The following is an 11,409-nucleotide window of genomic DNA, read 5'->3' on the forward strand; positions in this document are numbered from 1 at the left end:
AACTAAAACATGCAGTAGGGTGTTCCTCAAGGACCAGGGTTGGGAGCCACTGCCCTAAGTAGAGTCATGATGAGCTGGTGCCTATCTTTAGTGGTCACTGGGTGGAAGGCAAAGTAAATGAGAGGCAAACAACCACTCACACTCACCCCTAGTGACAACTTAGAGTTGCCAAACATGCATGCTTTTGGTCTACGGGAGGAAACTGTAGTACTCAGTAAAAACCCATGAATACACTGAGTGATTGTGAATAGTCCACACAGACCAGATACAGCTGTGATTTTTTTTTAACAACTTTCTTGTTGAGGCACAACCTCTGCTACACTGCCCCAATGTCAAACAGTGTTTTTATTCAAATAAACATAATAAAAAAGACTGCTGTAATATTTGTTCCCAGGGTCCAGAGCACTGCTCCAGTCTGAACTTTGGCCTTGGCTCCAGCGGTCCAGTTCTGGGGATCTCTAGCTCTGAGCTGGAAGCAGGTGTCGAGTACACGTTCAAACTGACCATTGGCAAAGACGGCATGACTCCAGAATCCACCACACAGACTGTAAGTGGACACAGACTCCTGCAGTTTTATTAATGTACTTTAAATGTAAACCATCATCCTCCTCGTCCAATGCATTATTCATTGTAACGAGAACTAGAGAAATTACATTTCCTACAAAAACACTGTAAATGCTGAGTGTTGAATGACTTCTGAATTTTATTTTGAAGAAGCTGAAACTGAATAATCAAAGCTGTAAGAAGCAGAATACTATCTGAAAGCTATAAGAACCCAAATGCTAGCTAAAAGCTGAAAGTAGCACAATGCTCCCGTGCAACTCTTTCATTCACTTCCTGAAGTGTTAACCTTTGAGGTGTGTATTTGTATGTCAGGTATTCGTGCAGAGCGGCTACATTCCCATGGTGTATCTGGAGTGTGTTTCCTGTAAGGCCCAGTCCATTTACGAGGTCAGCCAGAACTCATACGTCTTTCTCAGAGGAACCTGTACCAACTGCCAGGGCGTTCACCGAGGGGTAAACACACACACACACACACAGTATGTCTACACCTGGCTATTTGTTGCAACATCAGCAACATGAGGTCAACATTTCCAGGTCCTCCTCCTTCCCACTTCTTGTTGCTCAACTTTTCCTTGGGATTTTTGCGCAGTTGTGTGTGGGTGCGAGATGAATGAGGTCACTGGAGAAGTGGAGCCAGAGAGAAGATGTTAACATATGGAAATCATTTCTAAGCTGAAACGCTGGAGCTGCTGGATATATGCACACATCATCTGTCCGGTGTCAGCTGTAGAACAATTCTCAAGATTTTTTTTCTGTACAAAGTAATACAGTAGTCCCTCAATACTTTGCGGTTCGACTTGAGCGGACTCACTCTTTCACGGGTTTAGGTTAAGTTAGGTTTATTTGTCATGCAAAATCAACACAAGGTCAACAATGCAATGAAATGCTTAGGACGAGAAGAATCGTCTCGACTTGCCAAAAAAACAAACAACAAGAAATACCAAAGCATGCAGCAAAAATACTACAAAAACATACTAAAAAATACTACTAAAATACTAAAAAACATGGCGCCAAAGCTGAAAAAGAAGTTCATCTACAGTGTGTTTTGGTTAGCAGTGAGGTTCTTTCAACATCATGGTTCTGTTCTGTTAGCAGTGTGGTCGTGTTAGCAGCTTAGCAGGTCTTGTTAGCAGGTTCGTTCAGCTGCTTGATGGTAATAAGGACCGCAGCAGCTGACCTCACAGACCACAGTCCAGAACCGGGTCCGGCAGACAGAGAACATCCAAAGTTTCCCAGTGGAACCGAACAGGTCCGTAGAGTTCAGTCTGTGCAGGCAGATGGTGGATCTTGTTAGCAGCGTTAGCAGGCCCCACTAGCAGCTTGATGATAATAACGACCTCTGCCCTCCCAGACTGCCCTCCAGAACCAGGTCCAGCAGACAGAGAACGTCCCAGGTTTCTCTGCTGTGACAGACAGCCTCAGAAAGAGAAAGGAAGGGGCAGAGTTGGAGTCTGTTTTTCCCCATTGCTATTGCTCAGGGAACAGGTACTGCTCAGGGAACAGGGCTGAACAAATGTAGAATATTGGAGAAAATGCTTAGGAGGAAAAATAAAAGTGAATCAGTTTATAAAAAGAGAGAGACCGGCCGAGTGCTGCTCACTCGGTATAAGACAGACACCCTTCCCCCCCCCCATCCCCCGACCCCTGCTTTCTCTTTCCGAGGCTGTCTGTCATAGCAGAGAAAGAGAAAGGAGGGGGCGGTGGTCTGTCTTTCCCCATCCTGTTCCAGAGACACACAACAGGCAGGCGCGCAACAGACAGCCTCGGAAAAAGTGGAAATTTATATATGCTTACTAAAATAAAATATAACGTCCCTACTTAGCTAATTTTCACCTATCGCGGGTGTGTCTGGAAAGTAGCCCCCTCTATAAGTGAGGGACTGCTGGTACTGTACATGAATATGAAACCTGAATAAGAACTCAACAAACACAGCTAATTTAAATTTAAGTGCATCAGCTGGAAAAGAAACGATCTGGTATTTAAATAAAATTTTGCATTATATATTAATAGTTCATTCATCTACAGAATAATTCATAACATTTCTGTTATTATCAAACTACTGGTAGTCATTCTCCTTAACCAAAGAAACATTTAGACTTTAATTTTTTGTGCATAAAGTCAGTAGTATACCTTAATATATTAACTTTGTTCTGTTAAGCGATTAGACTGTCTTTAATGTCTGTATGCTTTTGGGGGTTAGAATGAACAAGTAGTTACCTGAAATCTGCTGAACGAGTTCAACTTTGGCCAAATATATATATATATCAAAGGATCAATATTCAGCTATTTATATCTTTTATTTTGTTATTTTAGTGTATATTTGTCAAAATGTTAGACTCTTTCTTTAAAACGATTTAATCCCAAAAATCTGCCATTTATTAATTAGCATATCTACACCAGTTATTTGTAGCATCTGTCACTGCTTGGTCTAAATATTTAGTCTAAATTAAAACCAGTGGCGAAAGAGCAAATGTGTAGACAAATTTGAAAAATACCGATTATTAAGTTTGTAGCCTTTCACGAAAGAAAGTAAACCCCACTGTCACTGAAACGACTGACAAAAGTAATAAGAAAGAAAAACATACTGAAATTGTGATTCAACAGAAGAAGAATAAAAACATACTAATAAAAATGGCCTTGACAAAAAGATTGATACACAATGAAAATTTTGAAAATAATTTTATCATAATGTAATTATCATGAGTGTCTTCATCAAAAGTGCAATAAAATCTCAAGACTATCGAGGCATTCTGGAGAGAAATGTGCTGTCTAGTGTCAAAAAGCTGGTCTCGGTCTCAGATCATGAATCCTCCAACAATATAATGACACAACACACAGCTAAGGACACCTAAAAACAACTAAAAACATTACATTGAACTTTTCTAAAGTGGCCTTTTGTTCTGAATCCCAGTGAACATTTGTGGAAGTATAAATATTTAATATTGGATCATTTTCCGCAACAAATAAATGACCAAGTTTAATATTTGAGTCTCGTTAGTTTAACTGGTTTCTCTTTATCTACTTTTATGAATTGTGTGAAAATCTGATGATGTTTTAGGTCATATTTATGCAGAAATATAGACAAATCTAAAGGTTTCACAAACATTACACCACGTTATGGGTAACTTGTTCTTGTCAAGACCAGCGTCATCACTTTGTTTTTCAATGAGTCTGTTGAATCAAAAGCAATGACTGATTTCCATTAACTGATTGAAAAAAAAACTTTTTTTCTTATTGCTTGCTATAGTTTTCAAGTTATTTCAGTGACCTTTGTAGCTTTTTCTTTAACAAAAAGTACAAACCTGCAATCCCATAGTTTTACTTAAACAATGTTTTTAAAAATTTCACTGAATTAATTTGCAGTTAAGTTTATAAAAGCTTCTTTTTTTTTTTTTGGCACCACTAATACAATTCTCTGTCGCCGTCTTTCAGCGCTGGAGCGCCATGACGCTGGCCAACGAGACTCTGGTCCTGGACTCCTCCTCCACCACCACAGGAAGCGACAGCATGAACCTGGTGCTGCGACAGGGCGTCCTGAGTAAAAATGAGTCCTACATCTTCACCCTGCACGTGACTGACAGCAGTTTGGATGGCGAAGGCGCTGCCTCTATCACGTTGCACCACAACACGCCCCCCGAAGGTGGGGAGTGTCACCTGACGGGGCCGGGTGAGGTGGGTAGGTTGACCAGGGATGGAGATGGCTGGAGGATACGGACTCTGCTGGACCGGGTTCACTTCAACTGCTCAGGTAGGAGAAGGAGATTTTCTCACATCTGAACTCTTGATGGATTTCAGTATTTTAACTTCTTCAAATCTCTTTGTGTGATCCTCGTTGCGTCGCCATGTTCACTCTGCAGGTTACAGCGATCTGGGAGTGTCAGAAACGCCCTTCCTGTACAGCCTGCTGGTGACGCGCTGCAGAGAGGACTACTGCGAGGACTTCTGTGTTTACAAAGGCAGCCGTCCGGAGCACTCAGCCTTCCTGCCACCGGGCTTTGGGTCTGCCCGACACCGTGTAGCTGTTTCCATCACGGTGGAGGACCACCAGGGAGCCGCCAGCCTCGCACTGAACAAGTAACATTTGCCTAACTTTTGTTTCATCCATCCTTCCATCCATCCATTATCTTCTGCTTATTCTAAAGCTGGGTCACGGGGGCAGCAGCTTGAGCAGAGAGTCTCTTTCCACAGCCACCTCTTCCAACTCTTCTGGAAGGACTCCAAGGCGTTCCCAGGCTAACCGGGAGACATAGTCTGTCTAGCGGGTCCTGGTTCTTCCCCGGGGTCTCCTCCCAGTCGGACATGCCCGAACCACCTCAACTGGCTCCTTTCAATGTGGAGGAGCAGCGTTTCTACTTCGAGTTTCTCCTGGATAACTCAACTTCTCACTCTGTTTCTAAGGGAGAGTCCAGACCCTGCAGAGGAAACTCATTTCAACCGCCTGTATCCGTGATCTCATTCTTGTGGTCACTACCCAGAGTTTGTGACCATAAGTGAGGGTAGGAACGTAGCCTGACCGGTAAATAGAGAGCTTCACCTTACAGCTCAGTCCCTCTTCGCCACAGCGGACCGGCACAAAGTCCGCAATACTGCAGACGCTGCACCAATCTGTCTGTCAATCTCACGCTCCATTCTTCCTTCACTGGTGATCAAAATCCCGAGATACTTGAACTCCTCCACTTGAGGCAGAATGTCACCCTCAACCTGAAGAGAGCAATCCACCTTTTTCCGGTTGAGGACCATGGCCTCAGATTTGGAGGTGTTGATTCTCATCCCAGCCGCTTCACACTCGGCTGCGAACTGCTCCAGTGAGAGCTGAAGATCACGGCACGATGACGCCAACAGGACCACATCATCTGCAAAGAGCAGATATAGAATCCTGAGACCACCGAACTGGCCCCCTCGCTGCACCGAGAAATTCTGTCCATAAAAGTTATGAACAGAATCTGTGACAACAGGCAGAGTCCAACTCCCATCTTGGGGTCCGACTTACTACCGGCAACATGACCCCAACTCCCGCACCACTTGTATAAAGACCGAACAGCCCGTAATAACGGATGCATCCCATACTCACGGAGCACCCCCCCCATGAGTGGGATGGATTCCAGATGGAATCCTGAGACCACCAAACCGAAATCCCTCCGCCAACTTTTGTTTGTGCACTTAATTAGCATGGAGGTAAATTTAATTTAATCTTTTTAGTTTGTTTTTGCAATATGTCAAGCAACTGTGGCCTTTTTCCTCACAAAACTGATTAAAACTGATCAAAACTGATCAAAACTGATTAAAACTGATTAAAACTGATCAAAACTGATTAAAACTGATTAAAACTGATTAAAACTGATTGCTTAGACTGCGTTCTACATCGTCAACATCATTTCTGTGTCGGCATGCGTGAGCTTTGAAGTGCACATTATAAAACTGTCCTGTTGGGAGTGGAGGTTTTATCAAGAAGTCAGTGTTTTTTACAGATTCAACTTTCCTGAGTAAATGACTAATAGTTTGCTTGTGGTGATGACTTGTTCCTGTGTTGGCAAGACAAAAAAAGCAGCACAAATTAAAGCCTCAATTACTTCTCATTTAGACTCTGCTTGTCTGCCTTTTTTCAATTATGTTGTCTATAAAACAGTGATTAAATTTGATTACCTAGTGTTCTGTAATTATATTCTGGGTCCTTCTGGTCCATAAATTGCTGTTATGTAATCTTAGATTGTCCCACAGATATAAACAGTAGTTCAAACCAAATTTACAAAGATTAAAGCAGATTTTGCTTAGCATTGTTAATGAAAAAAGAAATTGTAGTCCAAAAAAGACCTTTATACAGATTCAAAATATCCTGATACATTAATAATAATCCAATAATCAATAATCCATGTAGAAAAATCTAAAAAAGTTAAGTCTGGTCCTCTGGACATTCAAAAAACAAAACTAACAAAAAGTAGAAACGTTTCGTCTTTCATCCAAAAGACTTCTTCAGTCTTAGGACCATTTTAGACTTTTATACAGATGTTTGAACTTGTAGAAAAATGTGTGTAAGTGTAAGGGGTTGACGTCGATAATGAAAAGTTGTCATTTTAGGTTAGTCTCAATAATTTTCAGGCCGTGCTGCTAGAAAATCTAAAACGATCTACTTCATATAATGAATTATACTTCAAATAATATATTATACTGCAACAAACTTCTGTAAAGCCTCAAGTAACAATTTGGTTAAACTACATTAATCTTTTTTGTCTTTACCCAGAAAAAATACAACCCTAGTTGTATTAGTTTGCTTAGTTAGGGTTAATAAATCTACCATTTTGGCTTTAAATTGACCACATTACTAAAACATTTAAATACCAGCAGTTTCCATTTGAATTAATTTAAATGTTTTTTGAATTTCCTATTTAAGACAACTTTAGCATATTTCTTAGTTCATATGTTGGTTCTTATTACTGTTTTTCTTTATAATTTATATGTTTTTTTTGGATGTAACTGGGACCCTGTGTACACAGTTTCGTTCCTCCACATGTGATGGGAATGACAAGAAAGAAACCTTGACCTTGATAAAAATCACTCTTATTGTTCCAGAGAAGGAGGCCCCTGCTTGCCTTTTAAATTTTGTGAAATCACAGTTTTATGCTTTAAACCAGAAGTGGCCAAAGTTGGGGTGAGGACTCTGCTGTGGTTTGTTGAAAACATGAATTAAAGTGCTTTGAGATGATCTCCAGAAATACTAATTATAATAACTAATAGCATATGTTTGCCAGAACTGTTACAGGAGAATAAAAACTGTACATTTAAATTTACAATAAAGGTTTTGCCAGTTTGTGTTGCCAGTCTGCTCTTTTCTGTTGGCTAATTAGCGTTTAGTTGCTTCAGCCAGTGATTGTCAAGGTTGCGGAAATAAATCCATATTTACCAACAGACCTTTGGCTCTGTGTTTGTATCCAGGACCATTGAGGCTGTGTTGCCAGATCCACCTCCTGAGTACAGCAGTCTTCCTCATTGGCTGTCTGAGCTGACGGACACCAAGCTCAAAAAGCTGTTGGAGCAGGGAGACTCCCAAAGGGTCCGAGAGTTATCGCTGGCTCTCATTACAGTCCTAAATGAGGTAGGAGACACCTAGCCCCCCAACATTTATTCATTCAAGAGCCAATTGGGTGATAACTGATAACTGTGATATTTACATGAACTTTCTTCAGTATGAGCAGAGCAGGGAGTCACTGTGGGTGTCCCAAGACGAGCGCAACTACAGAGTCAAAGTTCGCAGCAACATCACACGAGCGCTGACTTCCCTGGACCTGAATACTGTCAGTGACATCCAGCAGACCTCTGCTGCCTTAGCACAGTGCACGGTGAGCAGGAAGAGAGGAAAGCTAGCAATCGTCTGATTGTCTAAACAAAAGACCGAGTGTGACGGTGCATGTGTGTTTCAGGCTGTAAGTCGAGAGTTCATCTGTGAGGAGTGTCAGAACAGCACGTTGAACAAGCTGGAGTCCATGTTGGAGATTCTGCAGACGGACACCAAGCAGGGCACCGTCACACCCACTGAAATCGCTGACAACATCCTGAACATCATGGGTAAGAAAGGCCGAAAAAACAAGCATGAAGGTATCTGCTGTCATCGCTTCTTGAGTTTTTATTTTTCAGAACTACATTTCCGTGCAAAGCTTTCAGCCTTTTTTGTATTAAATTATAACTAGAGAAACTGGATTTCCTGCGAAAATGCAGTGTGAAAAAAAGCTGAAATTAGCTACAAACATGCTGAAATGGAAGATTATGTTAGCAGAAGAAAACAGAAAGAACAAATAATTGCAGAATTATATTTAAATAAATGAGCATAGAAATGAGGAAATTAGCTAAACAAGCTGAAATTGGAAAAATTGCTAAAAAGTAGCTGAAAAGGCAGAAAGAAGCTGAAATTACCAGAAGGAAGAAGGTGCTGAAATTAGCTTAAAAATGTGGAATTAGCTGAAAAGGCTAAATTTAGCACAAAACTGCTAAAAAGTAGTTTAAATAGCAGAAAAGCTGAAACTACCGACAACAGAAAAAAGCTGAAAGGAGCATAACAAGCTGAAATTAGCAGAAAGAAGTTATTAGGCTGAAAGTATCAGAAATTACCATGAAAAACTTGAATTTTTCTGAAAATAGCTTAGCTAAAAAAGAATGCTTTAAAAAATAGCTGAAAAGGCAGAGTAAGCTTAAATTAGCAGAAGAATGCAGAAAGAACATGTTTGCTGAAAGAAGCAGAAATGAACACGAAAAAGTGGAAATTATCTGGAAAAAAAAACTGCTGAAAAGTAGCTAAAAAGGCAGAAAGACATTGGAGGACGACTGCTCTAACCACTCAGCCACAGCCGCCCACTGATAATATAAATAATAAAACAAGCTCAATTAATTTTCTATGAGGAAAAAAAAAAAAAAGTGGCATAAAAGGCTAAATATTTCAAAAAGCTGAAGTTGCATCAACACCAAAAGTCATGGCACCCTTCTCCTGAACGAGCTGAACGTTTTGATACATGATTTGTTGGAATAGCGCAAAAATTGTGGAATGCGAGTGATGCCAAAAAAAAACATATGGAAGAAAAATGGATCACAGTGAAGCGTTTCACACTATTCTTGAGTGCTGTTAAAAGCAAAAAGGTAAACATGTTTTTTTCTCATATTTATTTGTGTGTTCTTGTTGCATTAGCAGAATAACTCATGAACCAGTGGACAGATTTTTTATGACAAAGTAATAATTGGATTTACAACTGATTATCTATTGGACTCAGCCCTATTCAAGATGGCCACCGCAGCTGAAAAGTAACCTTAAACACAAAAATGTCTCCAACATGGCCGACTGTCCTGATATTGAGACAAATTGACGTGCGTTAGCAGCTGAGCGTTATTCTTGTCTCGTCTCAACAAAAAATGGTTTAAATTTGAAGGTGGCAGACATTATGCATCACTTCAAATATTACGTGGCCTTTTGTTTTTAACTCCCTGTTATTGATTATGATCATATCAGATTTAAAGAGCTTATATTTTCCCCAAACATATTAATTGCACACAAACCGAGCACAAAGATAACTTATCAATCTGAATTAAACCAACAGTTTAGGCTAATTAAATCAATTTCTGTCTGTTTGTGGCACATATCTTCAGTCTTTCAGCATGTTTTTCTTTAAACAAACTTTATATTTTTAAAATATATTTTATTAATTCGTTTACTGGTGTGGACGAGTATCCACCGTGCATTTGAGACAGCTGTTTGCGTCTCCAACGGGTCCTGTTTGCAGTTTGTGTTTGTCAGAACAATCATCTTTAGTTTCCATAGCTTTAAATTTAATCTTACAATAAACTTTTGAACCTTTTTAAGTTTTCTGATCAAAGATTTCTTCTGAACAGGAAAGAAAATGTGACCCACGTTCAAATATGCTGGATGTTCATCTGTCTCGTGTGTCCTTCCTTCAGGTGATCTGATCCATCAGGTCAGCCAGTCAGCCTCCCACTTAAACGTCCAGGCTGCCTACATGGATTCTCCTCCACCTTCCTCCACCTCCTCCTCCTCTTCTGCTGAGCATGGAAACACCCTGTTGGAGCCCTCACCCGCCTCGCTGGAGCCTCAGTCCCTGCATGTGGCTGCTAAGGCCTACAGCCTGTCCTCGGTCCTCATGCTGATCCTCATGCACGCCCGTGTCCTCAACGAGGAGCCGCTCGTTCTCGGTGGGGCCGAGATCGCCGCCACGGGGAAACTGGCCGACCCCCAGAGTCTGCTCTGCTACCATGGCAACAACAGCCCAGGTTGAGTATTTAGTCTGGAAGCACCTATGGGTGAACTTGATGGTGCGATTCTGTAAAGAGGTTTATGAAGCTGAGTCTGAAGACAGGTGCATGATGGGAGTGCGTGACCATCTCTCCTCTCTCTCTGCGGTGACAGAATGCCAGCAGTTCTCCATCCCCAGAGCTTTCAACAAAAGTCTCGGCAGAGCGGCTGCAGGAAGCGGCATCATGCAGCTACTTTTTCAGGTGACGTCAAAAAGCATAAAAGCTGTTCAGGACAGAATGTCTCTTTGAATCGTCTCTTTAGACTCGCTTTTTCAAGAACTCGGCATGGAGTCTAGATTTCTGCCACTGCCAAAGCAAAGCAATGTTGTCTACTGTGTTAGCAAAATATCTCATTAACCAGTCTCGGAAAGTTTTCATTAGATTAATATCTACAACAGATTAATTTCTGGAGTCATCCTCATTCAATGTGGCCGCCACAGCTAAAGAAACTTTGTACAACTTGGTCAACTTTACAGACACTGAGCTCAAATTTAGTGTGGTAGTAGCTGAGACTCCTCCCCAGCATGTATTTTGAATGCTAACTGATCTAATGGAATCTTTTTTTTTTTAACTTTGCCATTATCTGTTGATTTCTACCCTGTCTGTCTGTTAGCAAAATATCTCATGAACTAAATAAAACTGGTTAATCCATTTCAAGATGGCTGCCAGAGCCAACTGATGATACAAAATAACGACTCAATCAAATTTACAGATATTGAGCTAAATATTGGTGTGATAGTAGCTGAGCAACATCCCCATCAAATACCATGAAAGCTACTCGTGGTGCAATATTTTTATTTAAAGCTTAGGCAATAACTCATATAGTCATAACTGTGTGTGTGTTAGCAAATAACCTCTTGACCCACTGGATGGATATTAGTCAAAGTCTCAAGAAGTAATTATTACATGTACCTCTACAACTCATTACTATTTGATGTCGTCCAAGTTCAAGGTGGTTGCCACAATGAATCAGCCTTAGCCAACACAAAAATGCCTATAACAGTAGTCCCTTGTTTATTGCGGGGGTTCGGTGCACCGAACCCCCGCAATAAACAA

At 40.9% G+C, this 11,409-nt stretch overlaps 1 protein-coding gene across 1 annotated transcript in view; it reads left to right on the forward strand.

Moving 5' to 3' along the window:
* The window catches only part of pkd1a (polycystic kidney disease 1a), a 104,563-nt gene that overhangs the window by 67,386 nt on the left and 25,768 nt on the right, over positions 1 to 11,409 (forward strand). Inside the window, 9 exon segments of the mRNA XM_037690506.1 lie at positions 395 to 547; positions 877 to 1,017; positions 3,997 to 4,312; positions 4,422 to 4,638; positions 7,495 to 7,654; positions 7,746 to 7,898; positions 7,980 to 8,124; positions 10,000 to 10,329; positions 10,466 to 10,554. Of these exon segments, the coding sequence (XP_037546434.1) occupies positions 395 to 547; positions 877 to 1,017; positions 3,997 to 4,312; positions 4,422 to 4,638; positions 7,495 to 7,654; positions 7,746 to 7,898; positions 7,980 to 8,124; positions 10,000 to 10,329; positions 10,466 to 10,554 (1,704 nt within the window).

This window comes from Nematolebias whitei, chromosome 16 (assembly GCF_014905685.2).
Source record: "Nematolebias whitei isolate Nwh7 chromosome 16, NemWhi1, whole genome shotgun sequence".
In the NCBI taxonomy this organism is placed as follows: Eukaryota; Metazoa; Chordata; class Actinopteri; order Cyprinodontiformes; family Rivulidae; genus Nematolebias; species Nematolebias whitei.